The 18018-nt window shown below is 39.2% G+C and overlaps 1 protein-coding gene across 1 annotated transcript in view; it reads right to left on the minus strand.

Annotated features, from left to right (window-relative positions):
* LOC149459184 (serotransferrin-A-like) overlaps positions 1 to 18018 on the minus strand; it is a 70891-nt gene that overhangs the window by 21335 nt on the left and 31538 nt on the right. Inside the window, exons 6-10 of the mRNA XM_089681551.1 lie at positions 17641 to 17693; positions 11314 to 11477; positions 7412 to 7565; positions 3938 to 4086; positions 2748 to 2841 (exon numbers count right to left, since the gene is read on the minus strand). Of these exons, the coding sequence (XP_089537677.1) occupies positions 2748 to 2841; positions 3938 to 4086; positions 7412 to 7565; positions 11314 to 11477; positions 17641 to 17693 (614 nt within the window). The remainder of the gene's footprint in view (positions 1 to 2747; positions 2842 to 3937; positions 4087 to 7411; positions 7566 to 11313; positions 11478 to 17640; positions 17694 to 18018) is intronic.

Genomic DNA, 18018 nt, shown 5'->3' on the forward strand with positions numbered 1-18018 from the left:
TCACAAATTGAAAATGCTATTTAATTTATTTTTAATATTCAAACCAAACTCCCCCATCCATCTATGTCCCCATGCTTTATTTTTCTCATAAATCACTCTGAAACCCTCCCCTCCAGCTTTCTAGTTGAGGCAATATTGTTTACGGTCATCATTGTACAGAGGGAGTGTGTAACACATCCAGTCCTTCTGCCCTGCTGCCAGGACCTCCCCTGTCCCAGTACTCTGCAATTCAGCTATCATTAATCAACGTGGCATTGCCAAGTGCACAGAGAAAGTTCCAACAGATGGATTGATAAAAAGAAGCAGTCTGGCAATGTTTACCAACAACATTCCTTAACCATGAATACAGAATCATACAAGAAAACATTCTTTCACTTTGTATATTTCTGTTTATTCATCTACAGATCAAAGGGATGAACTTCCATCAGCATATGAAGTCAGTTAAAGCAATGTGACAAGTAAAAAAAGTTTTTTAAATTAAATGTTCCTCTGTTTAACCCCTTAATAACTCTTAGTTTACTCCAATCAACCCTAATTAGTTCCATATTTTCCTTCTCCATCCAATTATTTTGCTGCTGATTTTTTGTGTGTGTTCCTTTCTATTTTATTAACTTTTTTTTTGTTTTTGTTTGTTTTGTTCGTTAATATTTTTACGCCTTTAGCATATATTTACACATTTCACATTTAAAAAAGTGAAACATTGAAAAAAACCCTCTTTGCTTCATTTGTAAAAAACATTGCAATAATTTGTACCAGAATCATAATTTTAGTGTCATTTTAAACAGGACAAATTAAAGAATGAAATGTGCCCTTTTGTGAAGTAATGCTATTTATTTTTAAACTAACACTGCTCTAAAAAGAGAGTGTGTTTTGTTACTTTTTTATGTTTGTTTGAGGATAGCGAAAAAAAAATGGTTACAAGACAATATTCACGAAAAGAGAGCCTTGTTTGTCCTTAAAAAAATGTATTATATTATTATCTTTAGTAATGACAAAGTTATTGCCAAATAAACAGGCCCATAGCAGAAATGTAAAAACTGCTCTGGTCCATAGGGGGTGAACAGCTGAAAGAGGCAAAGTGGTTGAAAACAATAAGCTAAGGTCAAAGTGAAGTATGAAGTTCTGGGTATGTAACTCACACTACTGAAGCCATTGGACCCACAGACAAACAACCAAGGCTAAATCATCCACAAGACTGCCTAAGGCAGGAGCCTAGGACATGGCGAATGATCAGGGGGTCCAGCTACAACTTTCAAGCTTTTACAGTAAAACATGTGGATATTGGAATCAGCTGAAGCCATGAACTTGTCTGTTATTTAACAGGGAAAGTTAGTGTCTGAAGAGAAGAGCCTTGACAATTCAGACAATGCAAATTGTGCAGCTTTTTGCAACCTTATTAATGTAAAAAAAATGAAGGAATGAGTGGAAAGGTAGGAGGTATCGCCAACTGCAGCCAAAGTATTCCACCCAGTACAAGTTTTCCTTTGAAGTTTGTTCTTGCTAATAAACAAGAAAACAGAGCCAGTGCTGTTTATTAGTGATGGGCCGAACACCCCCTGTTTAGTTCACGGTCGAACATTCGAACCTAACGAAAGTTCGACTGTGAACTTCAAACAGAGAGGAAAATTTACTAAGTGGTGTGCATGAGTATGCGGTAAGATACGGCACAGCTACTAAAATACTGCATTAGGTATATTATTAAGTCATGCAGTATTTTAGTAGTGAAAACATTTTTTCATGCTGACAGCTGAATGTAAAAAGAACTGCCAGCACTGCCCAGCAATTAAATTTTTTTTATAAAATGTGTGGGGTCCCCCCCATCCATACAAAGCCCTTCAGGTCTGGTATTGATTTTGAGGGGTACCCCACACCAAACTTTTTTTAAAATTGCATGGTTGCATGGGGACCCCACCGAAATCCATACCAGACCCTTTTTAGAGCATGCAGCCTGGCAGGTCAGGAAAGGGGGAGGATGAGTGAGCACCCCCCGAACTATACCAGGCCACATGCCCTCAACATGGGGGGTTGTTTTTGGGCAGGGGGGACAAGGGCCTTTTCCTCACAACTGTGACCGGTAGTTGTGGGGGTCTGCGGGTGGGGGTCTTATCAGAATCTGGAATCCCCCTTTGACAAGGGGGCCTCCAGATCCTGCCCCCCATGCGAATAAATATGGGGTACATGGTACCGCTACTCATTCACAAAAAAATTATAGTGTAAAAAATGACAGTCTTTGACAAGTCCTTAAAAACAAAAAAAAGAATGTCCCCCAAAGTAGATCCAACATCAATCATGAAGCCCGCCACCACCACTGACCCGAAAAAAGAAAAAAAAAAAACACTCCACTCTTGATGCTGGCACCCGTCGTCTCACAGCTGCGTCGGGATAACAGTTCTTAAATATCATTACATCACCGCTGCCCCCTTTTGACATCATCATGCGCTGTGATTGGCCAAAGCATTGCACCTGACCTGTGGTCCTTTGGGCAATCACAATGAACTATCAGGGGGCAGTGCATTGTGGGGTACGTCGGGCGAAAAGCCTGCTGAATGCCCTTACTGTTTGTGTGTTTGCCGAACACATGAATGGCAAATGTTTGACTCCAACATCATGCCCAACACAACTGTTTATTCTTATAGTCAGACAGTGTCTACATTTTGTGGATTGTGTGGTACCCATGTTTGTAATGACTTTGTGTATTACAACTAACTATACTACTCTGTTAGCTTTGTTATATCTTTTTGTCTTACCATCATAAATTTCCTGCATTGCTGGGACTAATCCACATGCCCCTGCTGTATACAGGTATCCACCATCAAGACCGACAGCATCAGCTACACCTTGCTGCAAAAAAAAAAACAGTCACCAAAATGTCACTCAAAAGCAGAACATCACACCAGCACAGTACTCTTCTAATAAATTAGGGGAGCCAACTTAAGCTTTGGCATACACATGAATGCACAGGTATACACACAACACCCACTTAAAGAATAAGTAAACCCAGCATTTCATATTCCTGATGTGTACAGTACCAGCTCTACCATGTACTTGTATGAAAAAATTATACTGTTCTCTTTGTATTGCATTCTTTGCATGAAATCCCTGGTGTTCCAGCTAGTCCCTCTGCTTTCCTTTTAAACACTGACCATACTAAGCAGGAGCGCACAGTGTGGTCAGTTCTTTAGATAAGCTGGGAACTCAGCCTGTTCTCCTCCAATGATCAGACTTGTCCTGACACAACCATTCACTGGAAAGTTCAGTGTGCTGTCCTCTCCTAGCTCTTATGCAGCTGAAAACAGAGGGTATGTGATTACTTATAAAACAGAGGGAAAAATGTTATTTAGAACGTTTTTTAAATCACATTTATGGCTGTAATGCTTACAGCAGAATATAAAAGGTGCTCTTCGGCAGCTTAATGGAAAACTCCAGTCATGACAAAATTGCCAGTAAATTTACAGAATGCTATAAGGACTTGGAATTATTTTGAGCTGACAAATCATCTGTGTTGGAGGGTTTGGAGTGCCTGTTTTCTCTCTGTATTCCTATTTTACTGGAGTTTTGAATTTTCTTATTTTGACCTTTCATTTTTACTATTCATCTGTTTAAACCCCTATCCTAGCAAGTCTGCATAGGTTCCATTTTACTGATGTTTACTTACTTCACTTTAATGTTTGGTATCCCTTCAGTCAAAAGAAAGCAATTCCAACATGTCTCTGTGCTCCAGTGTATCAACACACAATTCAGTAAGAATATGCCCATATTTTTATTGTATTGTGTGTTGACAAGCTGGCCTGGACTGGACAGTTTCATGAAATAGTAATGTAGGAAATTGTAGTGGATTGGCAGCAGAGAATGCCTCAAGAGTTGGGTAATTGAAGAAGGCCTATTCAACCATAAATTCGAATTTGTGCCCATAGGTTTCTAGCAATTTCTCACTCACCAAAACTTTTGTAATGCATTCTTCTGCATTAGAAGCTTCAACGCATTCAATGCTTCCTTCGCTTGCAACACTCCATTTGTCACACTTTTGCTTCTCCTCTGTGCTTTGTGTGCACCAGCGGATTGAATTCTCTGATGGAGGCTCCATCTCTGCATTAAAAGTGATGGAAATTGTATTTAGAGATCATTAATACTTGTTGCTGCTAAGAATCTGCAGCTTAGGTCCATAACTAGTGTTTTATTGATGGTGCTGTACACATTCTGTCTACCTGTAGCCAGGTATTGGACAACAGAAACCTAAAAACTGAGACATTTCCCTCTTTACAATCAGTTTGATTTCACTTTTTACAGCTGTGCTGGATGTTGTATTGCACTATCCCCTCCTCTAAAAAAAGGGGGAACAATAGCCAGTAAAGCTTAGGGATGTTTATGCAGAAATATGGGGATCATGGGAATTGGAGTCTGAAACATCAATAACAGAATCGAATTTATGGACCTTTACAATACAGTTCCCATAGGACATTATGGAGGAAGGAGAGTGGTGAGGTAGCTTTTAATAGACTATTCTAAGAACATCTTCCTGTTGGCACTAAGGGGAGCAATAAGAGCAAATTTGCTGCATATGGACCAGACTGCTGAGAGGTCAGGCCAGCGGAGACACCCGTGGCACCACACCACAGACTGCAGCAATCACATCTGCACCATTTCCACAGGGAAATCCTCTCACCCTCTACTTCCCACAGCTAAATCTACAGGGGAATTCTGTAGAGAGACTGAGGGGGCCCTCCTTTCTACAGGAAGAGTTCACAGCTACACCACAGGGACTGGTGAGAGAGCTCAAATTGTTCACATTGCTAGCAGGGACTGAGTTACTGGAGGTATGATATTAGGTATATCACACATTTACAGTATCTTCACTGACCCTATACTGCACCTGTATAGAACCCTTATTGCACTTTTACTGCACCTATACTGAATGCTTCTTAAAGGGCCCCAATGACAGCCAGCAGAAGAATACCAAAAGGGCTGCCCCTCTCATAAAACCAGGATGCAGTATAGGTGCAGTAAAGATGAAATAAGGGTGTGGTACACTGGCAGGATACAATCCCCCTTTGTCCCCTTCTCCCCTCTCCTTCATTTCTATGAACATTGTACATGCAGCTGGTCTAGGCCTAGTATAGTTGCTGTTAATGCACTTTGGTAGTATAGTTCTTGTGTTTGGTAAATAAAGCTTCAATATTTAATAACTCCCAAAACAACCTAATCAAAATGCACTGGATCTAAAGTCTTCAAAGGTACTATTTTACATGGCCATATCTTGTATGATTTATCCTCAGCAGCAGACCACTGCCTTGAAATGTCGAGGTCGGCAGGAGGAACCACTGAGTACTGAGTAGGACTAGAAATGAAATACTCTTGGCAGAGATTTTTTTATGAGGAAGACTTCAGACAGCAATTTTTCTGGTTAAGAGCAGCAAACAGCAGTGCATTCTGTAGGAGAGGTAAGTGTTCACTTTTTCCTTATATGTGGCTCTTTCATGGTCAATTTTTGTTTGACAACAGTGCCACTTCGTAAATAAGTAAAAATGTACACATTTTGAAATGCAGAGACATGAAAACATCCTTAAAGTAAATCTATTCCCTGCTAATGGAAACATCAAGGGCAGGATTTGGATTTGACGTCATCACGCACAGCTGTGGTTGGACTCATGGCTTGGAGATTACAGCTGAAGACAACCAGGCATATAAACAATGTGCCAATATACCTGTGTTGGTGGCAACACATGTAAATGTGAGTTGCTTGATGTTTTTATGCAGTAAAACGTTTTTAATGGTTTTATGCTATGGGAGCTTCCCTCTTCTTTCTTCCTTACTGATGCGACTGATTGAGTTATATGAGTGAGCGGTTCTGAGAAGCCCTATGAAAAAGGACCATGAGGCTGTAGATCGTTACCCCCAGAGCATCCCGCGCTTTATCTGGTTAATGATTTAACCAGCATATGGTTCTGGTGACTTTATTTAGTTTGGTGGTGAAAGGGCACTATATTGGTAACACTAAGTAGATTTTGTTTGCACAAGAATTAAGTTATTTATTACTTGGTGGACTTTTTAAGTTATTTATTTATGAATGACATTATTGATATGCGAGACTAATGGAAAAATATTGTTCATAAGATTCCCTACATTATTTATCACTATTTGAGAGTTATATATTTTTGCACATTGCATTTCATACTTTGATTGTATGATTATTGTTTGATATTTTCATCCTCATTTCGCACAATTTGCACGTTGAACTTTAATACCTTTATGCATGTTTATATATTGATAGAATAAAGTTTTTTTTGATTGATTGTGGGTGGCGCTGTTCCATTTACCCATTAAACATCAACCACTGCCTCAATAATAATTTGTACATAACATATTGAACAAGTACTTTAGGGATAGCACTGCACAGCCCCGAAGTTTCTCCTCTTTTAACTCTGCAGAGCACTCGTTATTATTATTATAATACAGTATTTATATAGCGCCAACTGTTTGCTCAGCACTTTACAATATAACGGGAGACAATACAGCAACAATACAGTTCAATACAAGAGGGATAGGAGGGCCCCTCTTATAACACCATAGCTCTATATTTGCTGTATCATAGCCACCCTGTAAACATTTCAAGTAAATAACTTCACCCTTTATTGAGATTTTTGAATATTATTTGTTCATGCTGAAGACAACTATCTTAAGATCTGAGTTTTCCATCACGAAAATTGTTTGATAATAGTGTTAGAACGAAAAGTGTTTGATAATAAATCCTATTTATATTGCTATTTGAAGGTTAATAAAACAGTAGAATTGTCAATTTCTGACAAGTTTCATTTATCGCATTTATTTCATTTTGTAGTAAGATGCATTAAAAAAATATTCATACCTGATTTATGGGGCATTAGCATGCTCTGCCTGCCCTTTCAAACTGAATGGGCTGCCTTAACACAGTAAGCCTTAATAAAGGATACCACACTGCAGTAATGTGTGTTCTCTAATACAAAGCATAGTGTGTAGAAGACCTTAAACTTATGGTAGCAATAGCAGCCGTTCATATCTTAAAGGCCAAGACAGCAGCTTTGTACCATATAGGAAAGTTTGGACAATTCAGAAAATGGAATCTACAGAAAACAGAAATATCAATTTGGGGCAGACTGATTCTTTAGGCTTTATTTTATATGAACTTTAATTTTAAATACATAATAATTGGTTCATGAATTAATGTTTCCTTGTACCCACAAAAAATACATAAGTGAATAATTAAACATAAATTATATATATATATATATATATATATATATATATATATATATATATATATATATATACATATACATACATATATACATATATATATATATTCATCTTTTGCTTTTATTTTTCTCTTGCTAACACAGAACATATAAATGAAAAATGAGACATGTGGGCCACATACCATTACTCAGGGCTCTATTGGCATTTGTAAATCCTCTTCCCAGATACAGGAAGGAGTTCATTGCTTTTGGAAGAGTAGTGAGGCTAGTTGAGGAGTCTTTGAACATCAAATCCCTTCCATAAGGAGAACTGAACAGTTTGCATTCTGTTTTTTTCTAGAATAAACAAAAATGGGCAGTAATTGGATACTGTATATATGCATATGTTTAGAGTGATCCTGTCAGCCATTTTCATTACCAGTTATATGCTATTACCTTTTGTAATAATCCACTCATGGCTGACCTGGGTCACAGCTTGTGGACATCTAGTTCTCCCCTCTCTCCCGGCGTTTATAGATTTAGAGCTGATTAATTTTGTTCTCCATAGCCAACTCAACATTTCCTTGCACTGCAGCTGTGCTGCATCCTCTACACTTGACCTTATTAACAGATTTTAGAGTGAAGCCAGGGCTTCCAGCCTTTGCAGCCTCTTTCACTTGGGGTGGATTCTGTGCAGATCAGCTGGGGATCTGCTCACAGATCCTCTTCTAATTGGAGCAGGGTGGGTGGATGGCACATTTGTGCCCACTCAGTTTTTGCTGATAGGACACAAACAGACCCCACTCTGCTGTATGGGCATCCAGATGTAAACAGACTCCACTGTCCATTTATACCTGACTACCCTCCAATCCTATCCACCTAAATGGAAGAGGACGGATCCCTTTCCATTTTTTTCTAGTGGACTGGATCAGACCCTGAAATAGACACAAGTCTGTTTACACCCACTTGTCCATAGGGTGCATGGACCTTCTGATCAGGTCCACCTGAAAAACTGACAGGCAGACCTGATCAGATTGCCTGTGTGAGAGGGGCCTGACTTAGTCTGACTTCCATCTGGAGTACTCCTGTAGATTATCTGGGCATCTTCTGAACTCTCCTTGTCTGCACTGGTCCAGATTATCTACCTATGGTTTCTACTATTGTTAGTTTTTTGCACTGACCATCTGTCTGAGGTTTCTGTATCTATTGCTTCAGCATCTGAATTACCTGTATTGGTATGTTAACAGCACAACATCTGTACCATCAGTGGTTCTGGTGAAGATCTGATACACAGGGCTGTTCAAGAGTCCTGCACCACCTTGTGTTGACATGAACTGTGACGACTTTATTAAGTCTAAAAACTCCTTCTCCGTGCACCTCTCTTGTTCAGTTTTTCTTTATTAGGAGCCTGTTTCTTCTGTTTTCTGAGCTAAACTTTGACAGCCTGAAAAAATCCTGTCCGTGAAAACTATCCTTATTATCAAGTCATAATGTAATTAAATGTTATTAAAAGTTACCTTTCCTTTTCAATTGCAATGCAGCACTGTAATGTTCTGTAAAATGCAATGCAATATGGCTACCTTGAGGCCTTCTGTACAGAGATGGTGTACAGAATGCCCCATGAAAATCTTATGTCCTGCTTGTGTGATTGGCTTTCTGATTTTCCCAGAAGTCTGCAATAAGATACACGTCAGATTTGTGGTGTCCCCTGCAACAAAAATGTAATTTTTGACAAGATACTCCCAAAAGGAAACACATCTAAAGGAATGCAGACCCTGCCAGTTTTTTCATTAGAGCTTTGCAGATGCAGCTGCTCATTGCTAATTATAAAACCACTCCCATACAGATTCACTCTGTACAAGGACACAGTCAAACAAACAGCTCAGAATAACAAAAGATAGGAATCTGCAAAAAACGTTTTGTAAAATCCTTGCAATGTACAGTATATAAACCACCCAGAGGATAATTTATTTTCTCAACAGAAGTGAAGTTACTCTTTAACTTTTGAATTCAGGGAAACCAGACCCCCTGTTAATGAAATTAAACTAAGCAATATGTTGGAGACTGTGGTACCAACTTTTGGGTCATCATCATCAGGAACAAAAGAACCCAAACATCCATTGGCTCCTTTGGGGGTGGCACCACATACAGTATTTAACTTTTTTTTTTAGGTTTAGATATACTTTAACCACTTGCCGTCCGGCCGCTGTATATAAATGGCCGGATGTGGCAGTCCAAGGGCAGGTTGTCGTTCATAAACGGCGACCGCCATTTTGGACTGTACGCACTCCCTGGGAGCGTGCAGCACCACGATCCAGTGCCCGCTGTGTCCTCCGGACACAGTGGAACACTGATCGTCGTAAGGGACCTCTGTGTGAGGTCCCGATCATGTGATCACTGATTGGCCAATCAGTGATCACATGCAGAGTAGTAGGCAAGATGTCACTTCTGACATCATTGCTTACTACGTGTGAAATCTGTGAATGATCACAGAGGTCACATGGTACAAGGCTATTCACAACAGCCTTGTACCCTGTGAGAAGCTGTGACCAATCACAGCTCACACAGTAGTTCTCAATGGCTGCAAGAATGCAGCCAGAGAGAAGTAGAAATTATTGCTTTTACAGCCTTTATGGGTGTAAAAGCAATCAGTGTAAAAAAAATAAAAAATCTTCATAACCCCCCACAAGTAGTACAGTATCACCATGGTGACACTGTACTGCTAGGGTGACAGTATGTAGAAAAACAAAACAAAACATAAATAATAATATAAAAAAATAAAATAAAAATGTAAAAAAAAATGTTTAAATTATAATTTTTGGTTATAAACTAATTTGGGTTATTTTTTTTTACTAAAAAGATAACTGAATACATTTTGGCCAAGATTTATGATGAAATATTATTTATTTGCAAAGTTTTATAAGAAAAACACTTTTTTACAAAATTGTTGGACTTTTTCATTTATAGAGCAAAAAAAATAAAAATCCCAGTGGTGAATAAATACCACCAAAAAAAAGCTTTATCTGTCTCAAAAAAATGCTAAAAAATTCATATGGGTACAGTTTTGCATGACCGCGCAATTGTCATTCAAAGCGTGATAGCGCTGAAAGCTGAAAATTGGCCTGGACAAGAAGGGGGTGAAAGTGTCCGGACTTGAAGTGGTTAACCATAACTTGGTCATGGTTCTGGTTTTCTGGATGTGCATGATGTCATCCACAGGGCATCACATTTGTTTAAAGGGTAACTCCATTTTCATTGGGAAAAATAGCAAAAACAAACAGTGCAATTGATATACAAGCCATATTGTAATAAAATGTTATTAAAAATTACCTTTCCTTTTTAATCTGCATTGCTGTAGTTTTCTGTAAAATTCAATGCAGTATGGCAACCTGGAGGTGTTCCATACAGCGTTGGTGTGTGGAACTCCTCCATTATTACATTACATTGAGTTTATATAGCGCCAAAGGGTTTGCTCAGCGCTGTACAATAGAGGGGAGGGGGGGGAATGTTATTTCCTGCTTGTATGATTGGCTCACTAATTTCCCCAAAAGTCTGCACTAAAATACAAGTCAGATTTAAGGCATCATCTGCAACAAACATTTCTATTTTGGTCAGTTACCCTCAAAGGGTTATTGAATTCAAAAGGGATTCAGTCCCTGAAATGTTTGCTCATTAGAACACCGCAAGTGTATCAGCTAATTGAAAAAGTCACTCAGATTCACTTTGCACATTGACATAACCAAACAAACAGCTATTTCTTCAGAGCAGAAACAGGTGGGAATCTGCAACAAAGACTGTTAAACATTGCAATGTACATAGATCACCCAGTGGAGATTGTTTGTTTTCTCAACAAAAGTGGAGTTACTTCTTAACTTTATTGGTGTAGGTACAACCTAGACAACCTAGGATTTTTCAGGTCCTCTTTAATAGCCTCTGAAAAGTATATTTAAGTGTATGTTTGTAAGCTATATAAAGTGGTTCCAGAAAAAATGTGTCTACAAGTATATACTTACACCTCCAGTAAATGTGCTTTTATAACTACTGTATACTGTTACTCTGTACAGAATACTCTGAATTTGTTATGGTGGAAAGAAATTGAATTTACCTGAGCTTCCTCAAGGAACTGAGTCACAGATCTGATTTTCTCTTCCCTGTTCACAGTAACCACAGCATGAGCCGGAATTCTTGTCCAGAAACATTCCTTGTACTTTTCAACTGGCTTCCTAGTATTGTCCAGGCACAGCAGTTCATAACCATTATGGTATTCAGCTGCAGATGAATGTAGATGCACAGTTAATGTCATAAGCAGAAAATTAATTGCTGCACTTCATGTTTTGTTGATTTTATAAATTAATATTATTATTATTATTCAGGATTTATATAGCGCCAACAGTTTGCTCAGCGCTTTACAATATAACAGGAGACAATACAGCAACAACACAGTTCAATACAAGAGGGATAGGAGGGCCCTGCTCCTTGGAGCTTACAATCTAGGAATGTGTACTACTTTTTATATCACAGAGAGCTAGCAGAACGTTAAAAAAAAACCTTGACAAAGCACAAATGCTGTTACATCTAACAACTGAGGGGTGAAAGTAACCTGTGCTTGTTCCCTATACACCAGCAAAGTTGTGAAATTTCAGGAGATGTTTAGCAGAAATGATGATCAAAAAGTAGAATCATTGCATAGAATGTATCATAGTAATATTAAAGGCAATGTTTAAAAAAACAAAAACATAACAAACATGTTATACATACTTGCTCTGTGCAATGGTTTTGCACATAGCAGCCCCGATCCTCCTGTTCTCCGGTCCCCCGCTAGCACTTCTGGCCCCCCCCCCTCTGCCAAGTGCCCTCAGAGCAAGCAGCTTTCTATGGGGACACCCAAGTAGGATTGCTCCTGAGCTGCTGCAGCTCAACTCTTTTGGCTAATTGGCTCGCTGGCTGTGATTGACTGGAAAAACATAGCAAACTCTGTACTCCTGTGCTTGGGGATGGACTCAGCAAAGGCTATGGTAACAATTCAGAGGTCCTGGAAAATGCACTCTTTGCTGCCCTCAATGGACCAGGGTAGTTCAAAGTCAATGGATACAATGAAAACAAACAGAGGGCGCACCAGCCTAGTGAATTATTGTAAAAAAAAAATGTATTAAAAGGATAAAAAGTAAGTATCATACTCACAACTGACATACAGGACAAAGGCACATCACACTAAACAGTGGTGTCCAATCCACACTGCATATAAGTCCATAAATGGAACCCTGGACTTCCAACAGGCTAATGTGTTTCGAGGACTCAGCCTCTTCCTCAGAGCCAACACCTGTTGTTGATGTTATATGCTAGCTGAAGTAATTCCTCTGCTCCCAATTACTTTAATTAGATTACTGGTTAATGGTTCATTTACCAGGAAGGGAATCCTCTCTGTTCACAGAGGCCCTCTCCTGGGTGGAGGAACTACCAACTTTAGTATCAAACCTGCTCTTCCATGTCGCAAAGGTTTTGGTTCTCTTATTTACCTACAGGTTTACCTCATAACACCCCTCAAGAGAGTGCTACATACACCAAAGTATTTACATGTATTTTATAAAAAAAAAAATTCTGAAGATTTTGGCTACGTTCACACTAGCGTTGTGTGCAGGCGGCAGAAAGGCGTTTGGGAAGCCTTTTTACCGCTTCCCAAACGCCTCGGACAATTCTGCACATTGCAGCACATGGTGCTGTTCTAACGGAAGCGTTAGTGTTGCGACGCGGCAAAACGGATGCCTCTGGTCCAGTCAGGAGGCGTTGAAGCCTCCTATTCTAGTCTATGGTGCCACTCCGCAAACGCCTGGCCGGCGTTTGCAGTGCAGTTGCGACGCGGTCGCGGGGGCGTTTGCGGAGCGGTAACACCATTCAAACTTCATTATAGGCATTTGTAGGGCGTTTTTAATGCTCGGCAAACACCTAGCAATCGCCGCTGAACCGTGCATGCAGCGTTTGCGAAGCGTTTGCCGAGCGTTAAAAAACGCTCCGCAAACTCCGGACCAACGCTTGCCAAACGCTATAGGGGCGTTTGGCAAGAGTTGGTAAAACAGTCAAGTGTGAAGAAGCCCTAAATTGCTACTTGTGAAGATTTTCAAAAAGTTCTTGCAATTTGCAGTGCAATTTCCACTATATTTTATGTATGTGAAATTGCAATAACACTGCAGAAGTAAAAGTAATGCAAGAACTATAGAAATCATGCTGCAGCAAACTGCATGTTAGGACATTGACATTCACATTCATTTGATGTGATTTCAGGTGCAATTTCAATTCACAAATCGCACCTGAAATCGCATCGGTATGACTGGGGACTTAAGACCATAGTCTGAGCATGAGTACTCTTTAAAAACCTTGAAAATTTTTAGAGACACATTTTTTAATAGGTTATATTTAGACACAGTCACCGGTCACACCACTGCAATTTAAAATCACGCGATTTGTGTACAATTTCAGCAAGATTTCAGGTGCGATTTCTGAAGACTTTATTTTCAACGATTTCTTGCAATTTGCAATGCGATTTCCAATATATTCTATGTATGTAAAATCGCAACAAAACTGCAGAAAAAGTAATGCTGCAGCAAATCGCATGTTAGGACACTGAAATTTACATTCATTAGATGCGATTTCAATTCTTAAATCACATCTGAAATCGCACCAGTGTGACCAGGCACTAAATCTAATCTGCACTGGATCACTTTTCTGATGAGTTTGGCAGGCAGTGTGGAGGCAATATGTTGTCTTTTCATTGCCTGTTTTACCCTGTAAATGCCGTACAACCGCACCACAATCACTTGCACTACACACAGCTGTCACTTGAATGGGTCACATTTGGTGGCAGTACTGCCAACCGAAGGTGACAAGGGGGATCTTTTCGCTATGGCTGTAAAGCATTTCAGCCATGGAATGTGTACAACCCTATCCAGCTGCCTGCCTTTGCAGCTTAAGGTGGATCTTTGGGGGGGGGGGGGGAGTAAAAATTCTGCTAAACCACCTGTTTTTAACATCCCCCAAACACAACTGTAAATGAGAGATATAAACAAGTCTGACCTTTCTTCAATAACTCTTTCCTTTGCAATAAAATATTAATTAAATGTGTTATGCATGACTAATCTGCTTCTGCAAATTATTATCTAACAGCTTAGCACATCGCACATCGCATATTTTCATGTGCTTTGTACTATATGTACTAACACATAAATACCATCACCATGATTTTAGTTAAAAACTCCAACTCTTACTATAGGACCAAACTTACTTTGTTAAACCTGAGCTCTGGGAAAACCAATATATTGTCTAAACCTACGGACTTTGTCCCCTATGTGATGAAGAACAAGAACAATTGATGTGATGAAGAACAAAAAATAAATTAGGCAGGAAAAAAAAATAAGTAAACGTTATATGTTTATATATATACATATATAAAACTTTTTTAATTGTAAAAAATTTAAGTTACACCCAAGCGCATAACACCCACCCCCCAAAAAAATTGAGTCCCCCCCCCACACGTACAAACGTAAAAGCACACGCTGGGGCGCCTACGTATGTAAACGTCGACTGCGATACACATGTTAGATATCACCACGCACGCCAGAATGAGAGCAAAAATTCTAGCACCAGACCTCCTCTGTAACACTAAACTGATGACCTTTAAGGAGCTTTAAAAGTGTCGCCTATAGAAAATTTAGGGAACTGAAGTTCGTTGCCATTTCACGAGTGTGCGAAAATTTAAGGTTTGCCAAATTGGAAATCTATTTACTCGATGCAACCTCATATTTTATATTTTACAAAAAATAGGGTAATTTATTGTTTTTTTTGTGCACTAAAATGCACTTTTACTTTTTTTAACTGAAATTTTGCCGTAATATCATGCAACATAAAAAATTGGAACAAGCACTATTTTATTGTCTGCTTTCAAAAAATATATAATGTTTGGGGGTTTAAGTAATCTTCAGGCCAAAAATGATTTTTTAACCACTTGCCCTCCTGAGGATTTATCCCCCTTCCTGACCAGGCCATTTTTTACGTTACGGCGCTGGGTTACTTTGACTGACAATTGTGCGATCATGCAACACTGCAACCAAATGAAATTTAGGTCCTTTTTTTTCCCCATAGATTGAGCTTTCTTTTGGTGGTATTTGATCGCCTGTGCGTTTTTAATTTTTTGCGCTATAAAAAAAAAGACAATTTGGGGAAAATAATATTTTTGACTTTTTGCTATTAAACATGTCCAGTAAAAAAATTGAAAAAATCTAATTTCATCATAAATTTAGGGCAAAATGAATTCTGCTACATGTCTTTGCTGAAAAAAAATCCAAATACGTGTAAATAGATTGGTTTATGTGATAGTTATAGCGTTTACAAATGGTGGTATAGATACTATAATTGTTTTTTTTTTATTACTAATAATGGCGGCAATCAATGACTTATAGTGGGACTGCGGGACTGCGGTGGGCATTCTGACACTGGTGGGAACTGACTTGGTGTCACTGACATCTCCAGTGACACCAATACAGTGATCAGTGCTACAGTGATCAGTACTAATGGCACTGGGCAGGAAGGGGCTAACATCTGGCTCGATCAAAGGGTTAACTGTGTGCTGGGAGTGTTTTACTGGGGGGTGGTGTGTTGGTGCTTCACTGCAAGCACACTGCTCTGGATGGCTGTGCTGTGCAGTGTGCCCGAGCCGACAGGGAGGAGGACTGTAAGTAAACAAACCTCTTCCCCGTCAGAGATCCTTGGTAATTACTGGGTGCCAGCGGGTAATTACTGGCTGGGACACGGTGATTGACAGTCGCGGTAGCGTATATATACATGATTTTGCGCACCCCTGCCACCCTGTAGCAGTATATCTGCTATAGGGTGACAGGGAAGTGGTTAAACTTGTGCAATAAACCCAAACAACGGCTCTGGCAGTGAAAGGGATAAAGGATGAGCCGGACACTCCCCTTTCCTAAGGAGCAGCCAATTGGTGCTCACTACACTGTAAGGTCTCTCCCCTCCCTGCTAGTCCCTGGGTGCTTTGCTGGAGACAGGCGGGGGGGGGGGGGGGAGGAGATAAACAGTGCAACAATAGAAATAATAAATGTTTAAGTCGCCATAAAGCCCCTTTTGTTTTTAAAAGTTCCAGACATTCCTAATATCACCTCCGATTTAAAAACGGTTTTGGTTAACAGTAATATTTTTTTATCTGGACAAGTAGATTAGGGCACCAATTTAGTCCCTGGACAAGTAGTTTTTTCAAAAATTTCCACACATCTGATTTATTTAACCCCTTCATGCCTAAGGGTAAAACAAATCCTAATGCCTAAGCACAAGTTTACAAGGTTGACATGTGTTAGTAAAACCGTACATATCATCACAACTACTTTGTACATCCAGGTGAATTATACCTTGTTTTTTTCAGGAAAAATTGGGCTTTCATTTGGTGGTAAATGATAATGGATAGCTCCTGATTTTTGTTTTATTATCAAAGGAAAACTGGCCCAAAATAGTAAAAAAAAATTTTTTTTTAAATTTAGCTGTGTGTTTCTTGTTGCTACCATAACCTACCACCAAAGAACAACACAAAATACATTTTTCAGCTCTTGAGATACCATATATGTGTATGTTATTTGTTGTTTGTACCCGTAGTACAGTCCAGAAACAATAGTACACATTTTGTTTTTTGTTTTTTTTTTACCTAAAACACACTGACACTGATACCAATTAAAAAAAAAGTCCTGACCTTTGACCCTGACCTTTTAACCTTGACCTTTGACCCTGACCTTTTAACCTTGACCTTTGACCCTGACCTTGACCCAAACACTTACCCTGGCACTGAACTAGATCAAACCTTCATCTAGGTATTTTTTCTTTCTTTCTTTTTTTTTTTTAATTACTTTTTTTTTTAACAAACATTTTTTCCCCCCTCTATGCCAGGAGTTGGAGAGATACAATGTATCTCTCTCCTCCATTCCTAGAGAGAAAAAAACCCCCAAGGGGCCAGGTTGTACAGTGACTGATCACTGTGATAGCCAATCAGAGGCTATCCCAGCGATCATGTGACCCGGAAGCTGAACCCAGGGCTCTCAGTGGCACCTTGTTCTTTGTGCTGGGAGCGCTCCCAAGAAAAAAAAAAACTCTCTAGCAATACACACAAAACTGAGCATGCGCATGTGACCATGAGTTCAGTCTGTATCAGGTGGTCATTTCAACAAGAGGAGTGGCAGAGAAGACAGGATCAAACAGCCTTTTTACACAATGTGGAGGATTAACCCCTTAGGTTCCACAGTGAGTATAACAAGCATGCTTTACTGCATATACAGACTGATTTTACTGTTGTGGGTTTAGTAACAAATTAAGGTTTTGTGACCAGATTCAGCTTAAATGCCAAAATATTAAGAAACAGCTATATTCAAGATAGTTTTATTACCTTGTAAAATATGCTTCACAAATGCCACGTCACCTTTATCCTCTTTCAGACATCTGCACAAAAAAATAAAAGACTGCTAAGAAACAATTGTAACAGTGTCATACAAGTTGTAAATGTATTCTGGGATCGTGTGTCCAGTGAAAGAATATTTAACCACAAAAATTTAATATAATTCAGATTACCAGTTCTTATATGTGGTGGCTGCATTAGTTTTTACTTTTTCAGGCAAGTAAGATTTTCAGCAAAAACAGAATTTACTTGTAGATCTTGCCACAATGCAGTGCCCTTGTCACTTACCGTGAATAAAGCACAAACATTCTCTTTGTTTTTTTATAAACAGTGCCAGCAATCATCTAAGAAGATGAACAAAAGCAGATA

This window comes from Staurois parvus, unplaced genomic scaffold, assembly GCF_062004578.1.
Source record: "Staurois parvus isolate SC_StPar_1 unplaced genomic scaffold, SC_StPar_1.0 ptg000270l, whole genome shotgun sequence".
Taxonomy (NCBI): Eukaryota; Metazoa; Chordata; class Amphibia; order Anura; family Ranidae; genus Staurois; species Staurois parvus.